The following is a 20,464-nucleotide window of genomic DNA, read 5'->3' as shown; positions in this document are numbered from 1 at the left end:
TTTTGAACTTCCTTTGGAAGGCAGGTTCATGGATTCAGGGCTGTCACACACTAACTGTCTGTTTTTGGGGTTACTTTAATAATGGTACTTAGTGTAAGGAAATGGCAGCAACCCATCACCCATTTTTTTTAGGTCCACCCTACCAGTTTTCAAAGGATTCAGATCCTCTCTAAATGATATCATACAGTGGCTGTGTTGCTGATATGCCTGTTCTATTTAACATTCAGAGATAAGGGGAGATTTCCTTGGATAACCACCCTGATACCTACCTACCCCAGAAAATAGGGATGCTGACCACAGCCTGACCCTGCCCCACAGCTGCTGCTGTGCTGAGGATCCTGGGAGATGGGGATGAGCTGGGGATCCCAGGGCTGGGGATGGGGATGAGCTGGGAATCCCAGGGATGGGGATGGGGATGAGCTGGGAATCCCAGGGATGGGGATGAGGATGAGCTGAGGATCCTGGGGGATGGGGATGCTGCTGTTCTGAGGATCCTGGGGATGGGGATGAGCTGAGGATCCCAGGGGATAGGGATGGGGATGGGGATGGGGATGCTGATGCTGCTTTTCTGAGGATCCCAGAGAATGGGGATGAGCTGAGGATCCTGGGGGATGGGCATGGGGATGAGCTGAGGATCCTGGGGATGGGGATGAGGATGGGAATGGGGGTGTTGCTCTGCTGAGGATCCTGGGGGATGAGGATGGGGATGCTGATGCTTTTCTGAGAATCCCAGAGAATGGGGATGAGCTGAGGATCCCGGGGGATGGGGGTGCTGCTGTTCTGAGGATCCTGGGGATGGGATGAGCTCTCGGTGAGCCCCGCCAGAGGCGGCTCGGCTGCACCAGGAGCGCAGGAGCCACTTGGGGGTGCCAGCCCTGCGGTTTCCAACAACTTAAAAGCTTTCTTGGAGCAGCTCCAGAGATGGCTCTGGGAATGAGTCCAGGCGAGCAGAGAGAGCACGTCCTGTGCTGCCCTAACTCTGAAGGACCCTTGCCTGTCCTTCAGCAGAGATGCTGCGTTCTGATGTGCAGTAGCAGACTCCACTGGCCTGTGCTTGTACCGGCCTGGGAGGAGGGGCTGGAAGATCCCTCCAGCCACAAAGGAAAATGCTGGCTCTTGGGAAGTGCAGGGAGGGGAAGGTTCAGGCTCTGACCTCCAAGCCCGAGGGTCACTCTCTTACTAAGCCTCTCCTTTGCATTCACATTCCTGTGCTGTTGCTGCAGGATTGCCTTTGGTTATTCACCCTCCTGCTCTAGAGCCTTGTCAAAATAGAACAACGCCCATGAGCTGGGGCAATGTCCCATTCTCCAGGTCTCTGCCTCCCCTTGCTTCCCACCTCCTGAGATTGCAGTGAGGAGGAGAGGCTGGAGCTGGGAAGTGCTTGCCCACCCAAAGCAGACCAGGCTGGTTGGGATGTGATGAGTTTTGCCACATGCATTTGGGTATTTTCCCTTAGCTGTGTGTCCTTGGCATCCCAATCCTTTGGTGCCTCTGCCATGCAGAGGTGGGAGCAGATATGTCACAGGCTCAGCTGTGATCCCTGCTCACGTGGATGGAGCATGCTGGCCTCCACTCTCACTGCCATGCTTGCAATTTTACAGGCTCAAAAAGAAGCAGGAAGCTGCTCAGGAAAGTATTTTAAAAACAAAACTGGAATCCAAACACTCCTAGAATACTTTATGCCAAAATGCTTTTGTTACAGATTTTTTTTCTATTTTTTTTACATTGCATTTTACCAGCTCATCAGTAGCAGCTCCCTGTGATCTCTGCTTTTGCTGCTGTAGCATGAAGGCAGCGCCCTGACTGTAACAACACTGATGAAACAATGTGAAAAAAAGCAAAGTATGACCAAAACTAACAATTCCTAACCTGGCATTCCTGCTGTGGGAGGAGGGCTGTAACCAGGACACTATTGGAGAGTTGTAAAGCAAAATACACGCTGAAATTTTCTTTTGAAATGGAAATTTGGAGCCAGTGCCAGCTCTGCTGCGGGCTCTGGCTCTCAGTGCAAGTGTTACACAAGCCAGACCTTGGGAAGCTGGAGAGGCTCTTTGGGATGGCAGGATTGCATCATGGGGGAGCTGCTTCCCACTGCCAGGAGGAGGAGGGGGCACTCACCTGCTCACAGGGGGCATGGGATGAGTAGGGACACGGGAGGTGTGCCAGCCTGGGGGATTTCTGGGAGGAGCACAAATAAAATCTGGAAAATCTTGACTGTGTGGAGAAGGAAACTGAAACTTTCATTTGCAGAAACTGGACCCTGAATATTTTTTATTTTCCTTAATCCACCAAGAGGGCACAGACTTAAAAACACCATTAACCCAAATAAGCTTTGGCAGCAGCATTAGAGGGAGTGAAAGATCACTGCAGAAAGGCAAGTTGAGGCATGGCAGCCCTGGAGCTGGTGAGAGAGGGTTTGTTTGGGGTTTTTCCTGTAAATGTAGTCAGTGCCTTTCAAGGTGAGCCTGCAAGAGCCAGCAGTGACGGGATCTGCAGAATGTGAAGGTGTCTTGAGTGTGGGTGGTGTTTATGGCCCTTCCCAAGGGAGGAGAACACATCCCCCTGTCCCTCCTGCCCTCCTTCCCTCCCTGACTGATAGGAGGGTTTTGTCCTGCTTGAGCAGCTTTAAAACCTGGTGGAAGGCTCAGTCTCTGACAGTCACGTTTCACCCGTGCAGGAGGAGGAAAGCTGCCTCAAGAAAAGGCACACAGTAAATTCAGATGGGTTGTGGGGCTGGGGCTTGTCTCCACCTCTTCTTCAGCCTGGAAGAAAGTCAGGGCAGGTCAGGGTTGAAGCACACTCGATTCCTGCCCTGGGCTTTGCAAGTTCATTCACCACATTCCTGGAATGAGAATGAATAACATAAATTCAGCATCTTTCTGCAGACAGCTTCCTCCCTTCCCTCCTGCAAGGGGACTCTCCACCTGGATCCAGTGCTCTGTGGGATGCTGGCAGCGTCATGGGGAGCAGATTTACAGGTTCTGGCTGGAGGGTTTCAGCCAAGTTGTGCTCGTTCAGAGATTTTCCATCTGAGCAGGAGCGAGTTTGTTCCCCCTGCCTGTGCTTTGGCTGCCCCCAGGCAGGACAGGAGGGAGGTGAACGTGGGGAGTGTGTGGATGAGCAGCCAAGCTGGGTTTCCCTGCCTCCTAGAGAGATGCCCAAACTGTCTGCTGGGAACCAAGGCCAAATGCATCCTGGTGGGAAGGAGATGGTGCTGTGGGGCCATTCATGAGGTGCTGGATTATGTGTGTCCAGTCCCTCCCTTCCCCAGGGGCTCACTGGGGGTGTCCTGGCGGTGCTGTGCAGGTGGGGCACAGCCCCACGAAAGCTGGGCAGGCACTGTGCACTTTTCCTGCTGCTGTGCTGGCCCTCAGAGCCACACTGCACCCTGGCCAGCCCTCTGTGACCTCTGGCCACTGCATGTCCGGGGAGGGCTTAATGACCAACTGCCCTGAGCTGAACTTTGCCATGGAGCCTGGTCTGAGCACAGCCTGTTCCTTGGCACACCCGTTCTTTCCCTGGAAAACCTGGGGGAGAGCCACTGGTGCTCAGCCCTGGCCACTCTCTGCAGTGCACACATGGCTTTGAGTGCTGTGCTCAGGTCTCTCCCGCTGCTTTCCTGCCTTTTTTTGGTTGCAGCACCAAAAAAACGAGTTTTCAGGCACTTCACGAGGGTTCACACCCGACATCTGCCGGGATCCTCAGCGGCCACAGCCCCTCGGGGACAGCGGGGACATCCATCCCAGATGGCAAGGACAAAGGGATATCTGTGAACCCGTTTATCGCAGGCATGACGGCGCTATCGGCGCTGCCCGATAACGACAGGGGCTGGGATGCCTTTTAAAGGAGAGAAAGGAGCGACAAGTGCCTGGCTGAGCTGCAGGGCCGGGCAGCTGCTCGGTGGCATGTGCTGCCTGACGAGCCGCAGCCCTGCCAGCCTGTCCTCTGCTCCTCCATCTTCCTGCTAATCCTCCCTAATCCCTGCGCTGATCCCGCACAGCAAGGCTGGGTACCCGGCAGTGTGGCTGTCCCCTGTGTGTGTGCCTGTTCCCCAGCCCAGCCAGCCCCAAGCTCCTCGTGTTTGGGACACATTTCCCCTGCTCCAGGAAGGCTGTGCAGAATAAATGAAATAAGGAATAAAGTCTTCTGCCAGGTTTTGTGAAAGGCTCTTTCTCTTCCATCCCATCACAGGGAATGGCTCCCAGCCCGTGAAGGGAAGCCCAACCACTTTTTTTCCATGAAACTCCTGCCTAGTGCAAGGATCTGAAGCAAAGCTGGTTTTAGCTGGGGTGGCCTGTGGGCAGCAGCCGTTCTTAACCACCCTGGTTGTGGGCTGTGTCTGGGACACAGGAGTTTCAGGGGTGAAAAAAGAGAAAAGTGCAGCGTGTCACCCAGGGGTGACCTTGTCACAAGGCACAGAGGGCCCTGGGCATGTGGCTGCACATGCTGCACCAGCCAAGGGTCTGCAGCCACACAGGGATCACTGACCTCTGGGTACACCAAGACAACAGCAGGGGTTTTTTCCCATAACCCTTTTAAATTTTTTTTTCCCCATAACATTTTAAATTTTTTTTCCCCATAACATTTTTTAATTCCCCCCCCCCCCCCCCCATAGCCTCTTCTTGCCCTGTAACGAATCCAAGGGATCCCAGGTGCCAGAAAACACGAGAGCAGAGGAAGGCTTTCCAGCCCCAGCTCCCCTTAGCAGCAGCTCTGTCTGGGTCCATGAGTTTCTGTGGTATTTGTATCTGAATGAAGAAAAAAGAGCTGAGGGGAGTCGGCGTGGGGAGGGGGAGAGAGGTGAGCCAAAGGAGAGGCAGCCTGAGGGAGTTATTCCTTATTTATTCCTCACTTTCCCTTAATCTCCGTGCAGAGCTCTCTGCTTGACCCGCCCCAGGCTGAGGTCCCAGCCTTGCACCTCTGGCTCAGCCCTGGGCAGGGATGGGGCCTCCAGTTTCTGATGGAAAATGCATCCTTTGGTGAAAGTTATTAATGTGCTGTCTGGGGAGAGGCACAGGGGCTCAGGGGTGTCCCCCATGTGCCACCACCCCGCTGGCCCCGTGCTGTGTCCCCTGGCTGTGCTGTCCCCACAAAAACCCCCGGTGCCAGGACATCCCTGCCCTCCGTGCAGGAGCACGCCGAGCCTAAATCGGGGAAGATTAAGACACGACCAGCTAAAGCCACTTTGCTCCTGAAGCAGCATATCCGCTTGGGATTTAGCGCATTTGCAGGCAGGGATTCACACCTTTAGGTGATTTGTCTTAATTCCCCTCAGCCTGTGAGTGTGAAAAGCCCTTGGCCGGCACCTCCTGGGTGCTGGTCCTGCAGAGCCCAGGCTTTTTCCTCTGGCCTCCCCTAACACGGGGAATGCAGCCCCCTCCCTCCTTCTCCTGCACCCTCGGCCCCAGGGCTGGAACACCAGCTCAGGCTGCCTCGGAGCGTGGGGGGTTTAGACAGGAGACCCTTCTCAGGGTGTCCCCTCAGTGCATGAGACGGGGACTGCAGGCACAGGGATGCTGTGGTGGCACCTGCCTGCTGCTGCTCTGGGGTGTTTAGGGGCTGCAGACACATGGGGTACCACAGAGGGACCCACGGGAGCTGCTGTGGTGCTGTGCTGGAGCCTTCCTGGCCTTCCAGAAATCCACAGCTCCACAGATGCCCAGCTCCTGCCCTGCCCTGCAGGCCTGGGTGGGGCACACAGGCTCCAGGGTGGGACTGAGCCCCTCCCGGGGCCGTGTGGCCACCTGCCCCCGCGCAGGGACCCCACAAAGCCGCGCATTGTTGTGACAGCAGCTGGCCGGGGAGTGACGGGGATGCCTGCGGGGCGCACGGGAGATGCAGAAGCCGCTCTCGGGCATCCCCGCTCCCTCAGCCCCAGGGCAGCGTCACTCTGTCCCGGCCCGGGGCTGCCCCTGCTCCGGGGCAGCTGCAGCGGCAGAGAGAGAGGAATTCTGTGGCAATGGCGGCGGAGCAGAGCCGGGCTGATGAATAATGCAGGGCAGATGTCCTGTTTACCAACACGCAGCTCCGCAGCCACGGGCTCTGCCGCCAGCCCTGGCACCGAGGGGCTGCCCCGCCTCGCCGCGGCTCCTCGAGTGTCCTCGCCGTGCCTTCACGGCTCCCTGAGCATCCCTGAACATCCCTGCGCATCCCTGAGCAGCCGGAGGGGTTTCCGAATGCGGGTTCCCATGGCAACGCAACGGGATGGAGCCGGGGATGCGGGAGCTGGGGAGGGGACGCGGGGGATGGGGGGACACTCTCGACCCCGCTCATGTCCCGGGGGCGGCTGCTGGCCGGGCTCAGCCGGGGACGCTCCCGGCCGCTGCTTTCGGGGCCGGTAAAACCCCCACAAATCCCGTCGCTCAGCTACAACCTGTTTATTATGGAGGTTTTTTTCCCAGGCAAGGCAACCCGGGAGTACTCGCGTCCCGACTTTGGGGATGGAGACAGGGCAGTGGGTGCTCTGTCCGCGGGCGGGCCCTGGGCTGGGCTGGAGCCGTTCCGAGCCGTGCCGAGCCCGGCCCCGCTCGGCCCCGCCCCGGCTCCCCCCGGGCGGCGGTGGGCGGGGGCCGGGCGGAGCGGGGCGCACGGCTCGGCACATCACAGCACGGCTCGGCACGGCTCGGCTCCGCTCTCCCGCCATGGCATCCAAGTGCCCCAAGTGCGACAAGACCGTGTACTTCGGTGAGCGCATCCCGCCCCGCATCCCCTGCCCGCATCCCCGGCTCCTCAGAGCGCTCATCCCCGCCTCGCCCTTCCCTGAGCCCTTTCCCCCACCGGGATGAGCCCGCAGCTCCCCCCGGGGCTCACCCGCTCCTTCTCCCCCGCGGCAGCCCCGGGTGCTCTGCCCCGCATCTGCTGGGGGCACAGGGGGTGCGTGCCCGCCCCTGGGGTGGCTCCTGTCCCCAGGCACCTGCTGGCTCGGGTCGGCGCAGCCCAGCCCGCCCCACACGGCCGCGGTGGGATGGGGGCTCCCGGGATTGGGGCGGGGAATTTGGCAGCGGCAGGTGCAAACAAAACCTTCTCCCCGCCGCTTCCTTTGATTCCCCGCGAACCTGGCCCCAGGTGTGCGCTCACCCCTCCCTGTCTCGCCTCGCAGCTGGGCGAGCTAATGAAGGCTTTGGGCTTCTACGGGACTTGTGCAAAGGCGGCTGCTGGGCTGGGTTAGGGCAGCAGGGAGTCCCTGCCTGGGCTTGTGGCTGCTCTGGGAAGCGGGGCTGGCTGAGGCTCGCAGGGAGGTGGGAGCAGGGGCTGCTCCTCGGCCGTGGTGCCCCCTGACCCTCGGCACTGCCCCGTGAGCTCAGGATGGCTCTGGGGGTGGATCCAGAGCTCCAGCCCCACGGGGTCCGGCTGGCCTGGCTGCAGCCCTCCCTGCCCCTCTCCCCGCTCCTGCCCCTGTTGCCTCGGTGTGTTTGTTTGGTGGAGAAATACCAAAGGGTCCTGATGATGTTTGAGCACTGGAGGCATTGGTGCTTTCATTCTTTTCCGGCCATCTCCAAGTAAACACAGGGAAATAGGAATTTGCTGTCTTCCTCCTTTAAATAAACCTATTTGTGTGTGGGTGGGAAGGGCTTGGCCCCTCGGATGTCTTTCTTTGTGTGAATCTTTTCCTTTTTAAGCAGAAAATAGTGCCTGCCCGGCCAGCTGGGCACTGACCCGGGGGCAGAGCTGCTGCTCTGGCTCCGGGGATGAGCCTGCCCTGCGTGGGGGGGTCCGAGCTGGGCTCGGGGGCCCCAGCCTTGCTGGAGGAGGAGGAGGAGGAGGCCAGGCTGTGCCAGGAGGAGCCCCCAGCAGCCTCCGTGCTCTTTTTCCCTCCCCGTGTCCCGGGGGATTTGTGTCTCCTGAGGATGTGGTCTGGGGCTGAGCAGGGCTGTACCCCTGCCCTCGGTTTGGGAGGGTTTCTGTGGGTGCAGTGGTGCCTGTCCCAGTCCCTGACCCGCGTGGGGACCTGACAGAGACCTGGGCAGGGGGGATGGCGGTGAGCTGAAACGGGAGCAAGCCCAGAAAACTTCTCCATGCTCGGAGTTGAGATAGGCTGGAGCATGTCCCTGTTGATGCCTTGAGCTTTTCCTTGAGGAGCCGCCCCGGCTCTGGAAGAATAAACCTGAGCCCGTTGGTTCCATGCATGAAATCCCTATGCAAGTTGCGAGGATGGCGGGTTTTCCTCCCGGCGGGACGGCGATGGCAGCTCCGCGCCCGGGCTTCGGTGTCGCTCCTGAATTCCCGGGGCGGTGATTCAGGGATTCATAAAGCCCCGCTTGTTCGGGAGGCTGTGCTGAATGAGCGCTGGCAGCCCGGGCTGCCCGGATGCCTGGGATTGCAGCGGGTCATGGGCGAGAAATGCCGCCGGCTCCCGGGTACCCATGGAAAACTCATTTCCAGCGCGCCTGTTGCTTCATGCTCCCTGGAAAAATCCAGCGGGCTCCTCCCTGCGCAGTCAGGAGGATGTGGGCGTTTCCTGAGCTGCAGAATGAGTTTTTTTCCTTTAAAAAGCACAGGGAAATACAAAAATAGATTTTTGGCTTTTTTTTTTCTATTTTTTTTTTTTTTTTCAGAGGAGGTTAAGGTCTGTGACATTGTTTCCAGGAACGGTTTGGGCTGACTTTGCTGCCTTGGACGGAGTGAATGTTTAACTGGAGGGTGCGGGGCCAGCTCCCATCCCGCGCTGGCAGGTGGCAGCGGGCTGGGCTTTGGGTTATCACTGCTGGCAGCAAACTCCGGAGGGACCAGAGTTCTCCTGCAAACAGCCACACATTCCCGCGGCTCCCTCTCGCATTGCTGAGCCTTAAATGAGTTTTGCAGGGTCACCGGGAGCCCCGGCCAAGCCTTTCCGCCTGCCGTCCTTTCTTCCCAGAACAGCGGGGGATTGTGGCAGCGGGGTTTTTCCTGTTTTCCCATCCCGAGCACGAGGCAGGCGCAAGCCCCAGGGATGCAGCCGGCACACGTGCGGCGGGGTCCGGCCGCGGGTGGTTTTTTGGGGAGCGTGAGGAATGGTGGGAGGCTCTGCTTGTTTGGGAAGCAGGTGGGAGTCACTCAGTACCCCCCACCCCGGCCTTAAAGCTGCTCTCCAGCGTGGGTTTGCCGGTGGAATTCCAGAGGGGGACTGAGGACATCCAGCTGGGAAGAGAAGAGGGTACAAGCCCTGCCTGCAGCAAATATCTGACCCCGGGTGTGGGCACAGCAGATACCTGACCCCAGGTGTGGGGCACAGGTGAGGGGTGCTCTCCCTGCCGGCTCAGCCCGGCGAAATTCAAGCTGCAGAAGCCACTGTGCAATTAATAAGTAACTGCTGTGGTTGGCTGCAGGCAGGGAGATGGTGATGGGGCAGGAGAGGCAGGAGGGCTGGATTTCCATGGCAGTCCCTAACAAAGGAAGCAGCTCAAGTGCAGTGTCGGCACACCCAGGGCTGGGCTCCTTGGGATCTGCCTCCTGCCGGGTCTGGAGTGTGAGAGGATCTTCCAGAGCAGTAACTAAGGATGCTGCACTTCCCTGCTCCCTGCTCCGAGCCCTGCCGATGGGAGGGATGCCTCTGTGGGAAGTTGAAGAACAGGCTGATTAGCATCAGTTTTTCCCTCAGGAACAAAACCCACAAAAAATGGTCTGCAGGAATGTGGAACAGGGCAGTGTGGGGGGTGGGTCCCCCTGCTCTTGTGTCCTGGGCTTTGCTGGGGCTGCTGGCAGTGTGGTGCTGGCATTGGCAGCAGTGGGAATGGGGCTGCTCCTGGGTGCTGGAGGCTTGGAGCTGGCAGGCAGCTCTCTGCCAGCCCAGGGCTGCTCCTGGCTGACTCAGTTTGGTGTCTGGATTACAGAGTCCTGCACCCTTGTCCCAGCTTCCAGCAGACAGAGATCCTCGTGTTCCCATCCTCCCTCCAGGTCCCTGGCAGGAGCACAGGGATGGGGAGAGGTGAGGTGATGGGGCTGGGAAGGAAAGGAAAGGCAAGGAGAGGTGGAGTGGGAACGCCCAAGCAAGAAGCAGTGGAAAATCTGTCACTGCAGTGTTGCAATCCAAGGCAGAGCCTGGAGCATGAGCTGTGGTGCCACTTCTGCCTGGGGTGGGATGGTGGTGCCCCCTGCTCCTGGCAAGGGCCCTGAAGCTGCCAGGGAGGTGATGGAGGGAGATGGTCCTGGCATGAGGATGGAGGGAGCTGTGCCCCCATCCTGCTGTGTGCTTGCTGGTGGGGAGCACCAGTGCTGCAGCCCCAGGGAGACCTGAGCATCCTGGGCTAAACAGGGAGGTGAGGGGCACTTTGACAAGCTTGGCTGCTCCAGCACGTCCCAGAATGCTGCTCTTGCTGAAAAGGGCCAAGGAACTGTCTTGTTCTCCCAGCACTGCCTGCCAGAGCTGACATCTCACTGTGCAGAAGGAAGGAACAGTGTGCACTGAGCCAGCAGCTGCCCAGGGAATGGTTTGTGTGTGTGCCTGCCTGTGCCCAGCTCTCACTGGCCACTCTGCCCTGGCTGTGAGCAGGGAGGGCTGCAGGTGGGCCTCTGATTTTTCTGCTGGTGTCCCCCAGCAGTGTGGGCTGCAGGGGTCCTGCCTGCCATGCCTCACATGCAGAGCTGCTGTGGAAAGCAGCTGATTCCCTGGACTCAGGATCAGCTGGAAGCACTGCTGATCCTCTCCAGCACAGACACAGCCCAACCTCAGATGCATCCCATTCAGATGCTGCTTGGTGAATCCCTGTGGAGAATGGGGAGGGACTTGCTGGCCCTGCAAACCAGAGGGGGAGATTGGAGGCTCCTGGCCAGGGAAGTTCCTGCAGTAGGTGAGGCTGTGCCAGGGGAGAGGCAGGGAGCAGCAGGGTGGAAAAGAGAGTTACTGTGCATCAGGGCTGTGGCTGGGAGCACCCAAGTGGCTCAGATCCTGGGGCAGACCTTGTCTCTCCCATGGCTGGAAGCAGGAGCCCCCTGGGATATTCCCTGCTCTGCTCTGCAGCAAGGGCATGCTGAACTGGCTTTGTTGCACTCTTGGAGGGAGCCCAGCGAGCTGGAGGGCTGCCTTGCCTTGCCTTGCTGCAGGGAAGCTAAATATACACATTTGGCCACAAATCAGGGTGTGGGGTGGGGTAGAGGAGCTGCTCCAGGGCAGGCACTGGGCAGGGGCTGAGGGGCACAGGCAGGCACTGCAGGCACTGGGCTGTGCAGCATGGCTGGGTTATGTCCTGGCATGGCAAGCACAAGAAACCCCCAGCCTGCCCTCCCACCTTTTCCATGTCCTGGCCACTTGGTGAGGAGCTGGGGAAAGGATGAAGCTGCTGGCTCACGGCTCTTGGCTTTGTTTGCAGCCATTTACCAGGCTCCTCTGCTTGCACTTCTCTTTCTCCATTCCTTTGTGTCTGCAGCTGCTTTGAAGTGCATCCACAGCCAGCCTGACAGCATCCCTCTCTGCCAGGGATGCCTGTCGCTGGATCCCCGTGGGGATTTGGCATCCTCACTGCCACATTGCCTTTGCCAGCCCTTCCCCTGCTCTCCCAGGGCTGTTGTCGGATGGATGGGGCACAGCCCAGCCCTTTGCAGAGACGCAGCTGAACAAGCCTCCCCCTGGGAGCAGCACTGACGTCAGGCTGTGGAAATACCTGTGCGAGGGCTGGGGCTGGCGCAGGAGCTGGGAGGAGGGATGCTCCGTTCCCTTCCCGAGAGGATGCGCCCAGCTCCGGCCGTGCCAGTGCTTTGTCTGGGCACGGAGGGGAATTTAGGGCTGGGCATTCTGTGTCTAGGGCGGGGCTGCTCCGGAGCCTTGGGATCAGCCTGCCTTGACAGCCCCTCGGCAGTGCGGCTGCATCCCCGCACAGAGCCAGCCCAGCCCCCAGACCTCCCTCGGGGGGTTCCCCTGGGTTTATTATCCACGGGCACCCCACACAGGGCTGGCAAACCCCTGAGTCACACACACGCTGTGGCAGAGGCCGAATTCCTGCCCTTCCAGGGGGTGCTGGTTTAAATCCGGCTGTGTGCAAGGGGGGAGTTCAGGGGGCAGAGCAGGATGTGAGTGCAATATCTAAAAACAGAGAAAAAAAAACCATATATATATCCGCTGCAATTATGCCCCTTCCAGTTGCCCAGTTGTGACTAGCCTGAGAGGAGAGAAGCAGCAGGTCAGTTTTAGGATATAAGCATTAGCTGCTCTTTGTTTGCTCGGTGTGACGCTGAGAGCGCGGGGAGCGGCCCTTGGTGGCACGGCTGGGGCAGTGCCACGTCTGCCCTGTGCCGCCAGCCCTGCTCCCTGCCCCGAGCCTGGGATGCTCCCCCGGCAGCAGGGGGATGTGGCAGCGCCTTTTCCTCCGGAGCTGATGCAACAGCGGCGCAGCTGCGGCCGAGCGACAGGAAATCTGGGCGCTGGTCCCTGCCCTGCGCTGTGATTTATGCGATGCTGCTGCCCTGGAAATGGGCTGGGGTGGCTCCAAGCTGCTTCCTCTGCTCGGTGCGAACAATGCCTTCTGGAAAGGCATCCCGGCTGCGCCGCTCCCGGCTGCATCCCCCGGGAATCCTTGTTTGCAGCCGGAGCATGCCGGGCCGGCCTTTGGGATGCATTTCCATGGGAAGGTGGGGGCACCCCCGTGGTTCCCGGGCTGTCCCGGTGCTCCTGGAGCCTCCTCGCTGCTCCCTGCATCCCTCCTGCTCCGCCTGGCTCGGGGATGCATCCAACAGGGAGGAGCAAGGATTTCCATCTGCTGAAATGTTCTTGGGGGTTCACTGGGGGAGCAGGAAGGAGCTGGTGGGGGCTGTGGCCGGCTACAATTGCCATGGGCTCTGGAAAACATCCGCCGGGAGTTTCCTCCCTGCTTTGTGGCGTGGCGCTGGGTCGGGCAGGGGGGGAGCGCAGCCTATGAGTGCATCCACTGTGACAAAGCCCAGCGGTTCTTTGGCCCCGAGCCCCTGGCTCGGCTTTCAGCCCATCACGCTCCGTTTCCCTCCCTGGTCACCCCGGGGAGGAGCTGGCAGGATGCAGGGCTGCTGCAGGGGGGAGCTGGGACCTCTGTATTGCCCTTGCTCTGGGGGCTGCTCACCCTGCGGCTGCTTCTCTGATCCCAGGGGCAGATGAGGGCTGCAGAGGAAAAGGAGGGCAGCTCTGGCCCTGGTCCCTTCCTCGAGGCCCTCCTGAGCCCCTGGGCTTGGAGCCAGCAGGGATTAGCCATGGCTACTTCGGGCAGCCTCTGGTGGGGCATCCCTTTTGCCCTGCTGTCTGCTCCTGCCTGGGTTTGGCTGATCAGCAGGAGAGAGATCTGGAGTTTTTCCAACTGATGTGAGTCCCCACAGGCCATTTTCCACGTGCTTGCTTGGGGACACTCTCAGCAGTCTCCTGTGCACCGTGGAGCACCGGCTGTGGCTCTGCCCCGCTGCCCCTCCCACCGCCGGCCGTCCTGCTTTGCACTGGGACGGAATTTTTGGGTGGTGATGCCATTGTTTCGGCTTATCTTGGCCTCGTGGCACGGCCCGGATGCAGCTGTTTGCCTTGGGAGGAGGGTGGCTCCAGCAGCCAGGACCTGCCCTTCGGGGAGCTCTTGACCCCCATCTCGACTGGGTGCCGCAGGTGACATTTGCTGAGGTCCTGGGGACAAGCCCAGCACTGCACAGGAGGTCTCTCACCGAGCGGGGCCGGCTCCGGTTGCGCTTTCAGTCGCATGTTAAATATTTTATTTGGCTCTCCTGATTTAGTTTTACGGTGGCTTTAGCGGGCTCACGCTGTTTTCCAGCTGTCTGTGCACATGTGCAGGGCAGAGGGAGGGCCAGCAGGAATCCGTGGGGGCACAGGGAGAAGGATGGTGCCAGGCTGGGGATGCCTTCCCTGAATTTGCCCTCTTGACGCCGTTCTCAGTGCTGGCAGCGAGCTGTGGCCGTGCCAGCACAGTGGCTGTGAGCCCACCCACACGTTGTGCCTGTTCCCAGGCTGGGGGAGAGGGGGACAGGTGTTTTCCAGGGCCAAATGTCCTCCCTGGGTGACAGTGGAAGCTGTTTGTGCTCCCCTCCTGCAGGAGCATCTCTGGAGCTGCAGCTGAGGGCGTGCGTGGGGGGAGTGTGGCTGCACGGGCGGGGTGGGCATGGAAACGCCAAATATTTGAATGGGAGTGAAGTCATGCCGGGTAACGTGGCGGGTAAAAATAGCCACGGGGAGCAGGGCAGAGAACGCTCCCGCTGCTGGAGCGGCGCGTGGGAAAGCGGCCGTGGGATGGCGGCTGCTGTCAGCTGGGATGGCCTTCATCCTCTCCTGGATGGCTGGGGCAGTGCTGTGAGCGGTCACAGGCTGGGGGCTTGTGCCCTGAGTGCCACAGTGTGAGCAGCCCTTCGTGGGCGAGTGCAGCCCCTCTGGGGTGCGGCCCCCCCATGGTTCCCACTGCCCTCAGTCCCACAGGAGCTTCAGGGGGTGCTGGGCACGGCTCACCCCTCTCTTGTGTCCCCTGCAGCTGAGAAGGTGTCCTCCCTGGGCAAGGACTGGCACAAGTTCTGCCTGAAGTGTGAGCGCTGCAACAAGACCCTGACGCCGGGTGGGCATGCTGAGGTAAGGGCTGCCAGGGTGGGCAGGGGGAGCTGGGGTGGGAATCCAAGAATGGGGCTGGGGAAGCCAAGAACAGGCCTGGGGAATCCAAGAACAGGTATCTGATGCCGTGTGGGGCGTGCAAGCCCAGCAGAACAGGCTGTGGCTGCTGCTGCAGCTCAGGGTGCTCTGGTGCACAGCCCTGGGCGAGCCACAGAGTGGTGCTGGCACCACGTGTGGTGTCCCTGCTCTGTCACCCTGGGCTCCCAGGCAGCTGTGGCGGGGCTTGGCATGCCCCAGGAGAGCAGCTGAAGCTCCACACTCTGGGCAGGCTTGTTTGGCTTTGGAGGGGTGTGTGCCCGGAGCCTGTGGTTACAAACACCAGGAGTGGGGAATGCCTGGATTGCCGTGGCAGGGAGAGCTCGGTGCTCTCTGTGCCCTGGAGCCTGTGCTGGGCTGTGATGCCCCTGTGTGAAGGTGGCAGCTGCTCAGGCTCAGGGACACAACTGTGTTTGTGCAGAGCGGTGTCCCCGTGTGACACCCGGCGCCCTGGGCTTGCACAGCACCTGTCATTCCACAGTGTCACCAGCTCCTTAGCCTGGCTCTGGCAGGCACAGCCGTGCTGGCGGCCCCCAGCCCGTGGGGAAGCAGGGCCTGCCCTGCCAGCGAGGTGGATCTGTGCTCCAGGCTGGGTAAAGCCCAGATTTGCTGCTTCTCCATATAAGGTTGGGTTCTGTTCCCATAGGGGATGGCAGCCAAGCCCCACTGACTGTGCTGAGAGCAGATTTGGCCCTTCCCTGCTGTTCCTCCCTCCTTTAGAGGAGGCTAGGTTGGAAAGGTGTCCTGGGGAGACCAGCCAAATATTTACCCTCCCCTCTGGCACGGTAAAGCTGTGAGAACACTCGCATTTAAGCCTTGCAATATTTTGCAGCTGCCTTTGGCCATCACTGCCCCAGCCTCACCTCTGGCTGTCCCAGCACCTCTGCTCAGCTGCCTCCCTGCCCTTGGTGGGCAAGGAGCCCCTGCCTTGCAGAAGGATGGAGGGCAGGAGCGCAGGGCAGCAGCAGGGCTGGGATGCTGAGCGGGGCCAAACAGGAGATGGAGTGGGATCCTGCCTGCTCCCAGTGGGTTTTCCAGGCAGGCCCTGCTGGCTGGCCCCCTGCCCCAGCCACAAACACTCTTTCTTTTCTCTTGGACTGGGTTCCAGCTGGCCCAGGAGAAGCGGCTGTGGGGAGTTCCGGGGTTTATCGCCTTCCTGTGATAACGGCCCAGACGATAGCGGGGTCCCTGCAGCTGGGCTGGGCCTCTGGTCCTGGCCCAAGGCAGGCACAGGCCAAGCTCAGAGCCCCCAGGGTGGGCTGAGGGCTGAGGCAATGCCCAGTGCCACACGGTATGGGGTATGGGGTATGGGGTGCCCATGGCTGAGCAGCCCCATGCACAGCAGCCCCAGTGGGTGATGCAGGAGTGCTCAGGGGGGCTAAACCCCGAGCTGGGGGCATTTTAGGGTGTGGGCGTGGCTGTGCTGGTCTCTAAACAGAGGATGAAGATGCCCCATCCCCATGGTGGCTCAGCATGCTAACAGTGCCCTCTCTCTCTCTCCCCAGCACGATGGGAAGCCCTTCTGCCACAAGCCCTGCTACGCCACGCTCTTCGGCCCCAAAGGTGGGTCTGTGTGCCCCCTGCCCCTGGGGCTCTGCTGGGCTGCAGCAGGGGCCACGTCCCCTCACCCCCACAGTGGCCTCAGCAACATCCCAAAAGCCAAGCTAATGTGGGCTGAGCATCGAGCCAGAAAATTGCAGTCCCAGGCTGCTGCTTGTGCAGAGGGAGGGAAGAGCTGCTGGAGGGGAAGGAAAGAATCTATTCTGACAGCTGCCTTTTTTTTTAAAATATTTTAAAAAACAAATTCCCATTCAGACAGAAGGTGGAGTTACTCTCCCATCGCAGATGTGGCTGGGTCAGGAGGCAGCAAGGCAGGGCTGACGTGCAGGCTGGCTGGGCAGGGCTGGGGGAGGTGGGACAGGGGCTGGGGGTACATGGGCAGCCCAGGGGTCCCAGGCAGCCCCTGTGTGCCCCTGTGCAGGGGTGAACATCGGCGGGGCCGGCTCCTACATCTACGACAAGCCGCAGATCGAGGGGCAGACGGCCCCGGGACCCATCGAGCACCCGGTGAAGGTGGAGGAGAGGAAGGTGAATGCTGCACCTCCCAAGGGACCCAGCAAAGGTGAGGGGCAGGGCAGGACAGGCCCTCTGCCATGCTGGGCAGCCCCTGCAGAGCCACTGTGTTTGGTGATGCTGTGGCTGCAGGCTTGGTGTGTGGGGTCCTCCCCACCTGGCTGAGATGTCCCCTCACTTCCCAGGCTCGTGTCCTCTTCTCTTCCAGCCTCCAGTGTCACCACCTTCACCGGGGAGCCCAACATGTGCCCACGCTGTGGCAAGAGGGTCTACTTTGGTAAGCTGGCCAGGGGGCAGTGTGTGCTTGCCTGGGGTGACATGGCCCCATGGGGTGACATGGCCCCACGGGGCTGGGCTCTGTGCAGGAACCCTGGGGCATGCAGAGAGGCTGGGAGTGGGGTTTGGATCAGCAGGGGGTTGTGGCTACAGAGGGATGACCCTTCAGGGATGGTCCCTCTTGGATATACTCCTGGGCTTTGCCTGCACTGTGTCCCCTGCTGTCACCTCCCACGTGGTAATCGCTGTCCTCAGCCATCCTGTGTCACCTGCAAGCCACCAGAGGGGTGTGGGAGGCTGCAGATCCCCAGGGCTCTCCTGGGATTTTGTGGTATCCCCATGGCGAATGCTGCCCTCAGCATGTCGCAGGGGGCTGGTGTGACCCTCCCTCCTTGTCCTTGTCCCTGTCCAGCTGAGAAGGTGACCTCTCTGGGGAAGGACTGGCACCGTCCCTGCCTACGCTGCGAGCGCTGCAGCAAGACACTGACCCCGGGGGGCCACGCCGAGGTAAGGGGGTGCCAGCCTCAGAACCCTGGCCTGCACACCTGGGGATGCCAGGGGAGCAAGGCTGGGGTGTCCCAGGCCATCCTGGTCGTGGCTGGGATGTCCCCAGGCCATCCTGGTCATGGCTGAGGTGTCCCAGGCCATCCTGGTCGTGGCTGGGATGTCCCAGGCCATCCTGAGGGGGAGCAGCCTGGCCAAGTTCTGGGCCTTTTGGGAAACAACAAGAGAGGTGTCCAGGCAGGTGGGCACATCCTGGGGACAGGATTTGCCCCGGCCCCCAGCCCAGGTGACAGGATTGTGTCTCTGTCCCCACAGCACGACGGACAGCCGTACTGCCACAAGCCCTGCTACGGGATCCTCTTCGGGCCAAAGGGTGAGCACTGGGGGCAGGGAGGGTGGGCACCCAGCCCAGGGACACCTGTCCTGCTGGTGCCACCACCCAGAGGGGACACCTCCCTGCAGCACACCCCTGTCCTCACCCTCCTGTTTCTTCCAGGTGTCAACACCGGAGCTGTGGGGAGCTACATCTACGACAAAGACCCTGAGGCGAAGAACCAGCCCTAGGCAGTGTCCCCAGCTGTCCCCATGCTCTGTGCCCCTGTACTAACCTCCTGCTCCACCTGAGCAGAGTCTCACCAGGCTGGCCACGGAGCTGTCCCCTCTCTGCTGTCTCTACTGCTCCGGGCAGGACAGCCCTGCCCCTGGGTTGTTATTATCCTAGTCTCTAATATAAGCTTCAGTGTTTTAAGGCAAAGGTAGAAGGGATCTCTGGTGGTTCCCAATGTGCTCTGTCCTCCCCAGCCCTCCCACCAGCACCCCGAGGGTGGGGGGCAGCAGGGCTGGTGTGGGATGGGGATGGGGGGTGCCATGGGAGGGTGCTCCAGGCTGTCCCTCAGTGCTTGGGCTGCCCAGCCCTGCTCTTCACCAGCTGCTGGAGGTGTGGGACACCTGGCAGCACTGCCCTTCTCCTGGTCCTTCCCAGGCTCCATCCCTGGGTCCCACCGCTGGCCCTGTCCACCTTTAGGTCTGGCACATCCCTGCATCCCTGTAGGTGCACCCAGGCAGGTGCCCAACCTACTCTGGTTCAGGTTGATGCCCCCCAGCCTGATGCCCCCGGGGGCACCTGGCAGCTGCAGCCCTGGTGGAAGGGGCTCTCCTCTCCTCTCCCCTCCCCACCTTTGGAGGACAGAGCACATTGGGCTGGTGGCCTGGGCAGCAGGACCCTCCCCTGCTTCCCAGAGCTGGAGGTTTCTCCTCGTTGTTGTTTATTTATAAGCAGTTGTAAATGTGCTCCTTGCTTTGGAGAATGACACGTGCCCCCCATCTCACCCGTCCCCCCGTGCACTCCCAGCCCTGCTGCTGCCCAGAGGAAGGAAAGGGGGCTGGGGCAGGGGGCCCTGGGTGCCAGCACCCCACTCCCTTCAGGCTCCCTGTGCTGCTGCAGGGCTGACTTTTGTTATTTGCTGACAATAAAGGTTTTGAGAGATGTGTTGTGCAGCTCAGCTCCTCCGGGTGGAGGTGGGGGAGCTGTGCACACCACACAGCATCCCTGGGGTCCCACGACAAGGAGGGAGCCTGCTGCTGTGTCTGGCTGCTCCTGGGGCCGGGCTGAGCAGCTCCAGTTGTGCCCTGTGAGCACAACAGGCTTGTAGGAAGCTGTGCTGGCCCTGCAGGTGGGATGGGATCCATGGGATGGGGTGGGATCCATGGGATGGGGTGGGATGCATCCTTCCCAGCTTTGGGGAGTGGGAAACAAGTGGAGAAAATTTAAAGAGCAGGTGCCATTGTCCCCCCCAGCCTTGGGCTGGCTGAGCAGGCACAGTGCCTGAGTGGGGCTGGCATGGGGAAAGCTCAGCCTGGCAGCAGCAGGGCAGCAATGCAGTGTGGGGGCCCTGGCCAGCCCCTGTGCCCAGGCAGACCCCAGCCCTGCTGCCAGGCCTGGCTGCAGGCATCATCCAGCTATTCCCCTTTGGAGCTGGGTGTCTGGAGAGCGAGGCAGGGAGCTCTGGGCTGCCAAACCAAACACAGCTTCTGGGAACTGCTGCCTGGGCTCGTCCCTTCTGTCACGTCCTGGCAAGAGTCCCTGGGGACCCAGGCATCCCCCTGGCCCGTGTGCTAGCACAAACAGAGACAAACAGAGACCTTGCTGAATGCAGTCCAGCCCAGCCCTGCTCCATTGCCCAGCAGAGGGGCTTGGCTGCCAGCCACAGCCTCTGGCTTGCTGCCTGCCCAGGCACAGCTGCAGGACAGGCACAGCTGCAGGACAGGCACAGCAGTGACATTCCCAGCTCAGGGCAGTGTTTGGGTGCAGCACAGGCACAGCAGTGACATTCCCAGCTCAGGGCAGTGTTTGGGTGCAGCACAGGCACAGCAGTGACATTCCCAGCTCAGGGCAGTGTTTGGGTGCAGGACAGACACAGCAGTGACATTCCCAGCTCAGGGCAGTGGTTTATCTGCAGCACAGGCACAGCAGTGACATTCCCAGCTCAGGGCAGTGGTTTGGGTGCAGCACAGGCACAGCAGTGACATTCCCAGCTCAGGGCAGTGTTTGGGTGCAGGACAGGCACAGCAGTGACATTCCCAGCTCAGGGCAGTGTTTGGGTGCAGCACAGGCACAGCAGTGACATTCCCAGCTCAGGGCAGTGTTTGGGTGCAGGACAGGCACAGCAGTGACATTCCCAGCTCAGGGCAGTGTTTGGGTGCAGCACAGGCACAGCAGTGACATTCCCAGCTCAGGGCAATGGTTTGGGTGCAGCACAGGCACAGCAGTGACATTCCCAGCTCAGGGCAGTGGTTTATCTGCAGCACAGGCACAGCAGTGACATTCCCAGCTCAGGGCAGTGGTTTGGGTGTAGGACAGGCACAGCAGTGACATTCCCAGCTCAGGGCAGTGTTTGGGTGCAGGACAGCAGTGACATTCCCAGCTCAGGGCAGTGGTTTGGGTGCAGCACAGGCACAGCAGTGACATTCCCAGCTCAGGGCAGTGGTTTGGGTGCAGCACAGGCACAGCAGTGACATTCCCAGCTCAGGGCAGTGTTTGGG

The 20,464-nt window shown here is 60.5% G+C and overlaps 1 protein-coding gene across 1 annotated transcript; it reads left to right on the top strand.

The window, feature by feature from the left end:
• The first annotated feature begins 6,546 nt into the window (after nucleotides 1-6,546).
• On the top strand, nucleotides 6,547-18,908 carry LOC130256072 (cysteine-rich protein 2). Its single transcript, XM_056497330.1, has 8 exons — nucleotides 6,547-6,684; nucleotides 14,400-14,494; nucleotides 16,075-16,132; nucleotides 16,551-16,691; nucleotides 16,851-16,919; nucleotides 17,331-17,425; nucleotides 17,738-17,795; nucleotides 17,919-18,908. Exons 1-8 carry the CDS (start codon nucleotides 6,642-6,644, stop codon nucleotides 17,984-17,986), a joined length of 627 nt encoding a protein of 208 aa, XP_056353305.1. The 5' UTR covers nucleotides 6,547-6,641; the 3' UTR covers nucleotides 17,987-18,908.
• The last annotated feature ends 1,556 nt before the right edge of the window (nucleotides 18,909-20,464 follow it).

Source organism: Oenanthe melanoleuca, chromosome 8 (assembly GCF_029582105.1).
Source record: "Oenanthe melanoleuca isolate GR-GAL-2019-014 chromosome 8, OMel1.0, whole genome shotgun sequence".
Classification (NCBI taxonomy): domain Eukaryota; kingdom Metazoa; phylum Chordata; class Aves; order Passeriformes; family Muscicapidae; genus Oenanthe; species Oenanthe melanoleuca.
The sequence above is the reverse complement of the archived record's forward strand: the minus strand, read 5'-3'. Positions and strand labels throughout refer to the sequence as shown.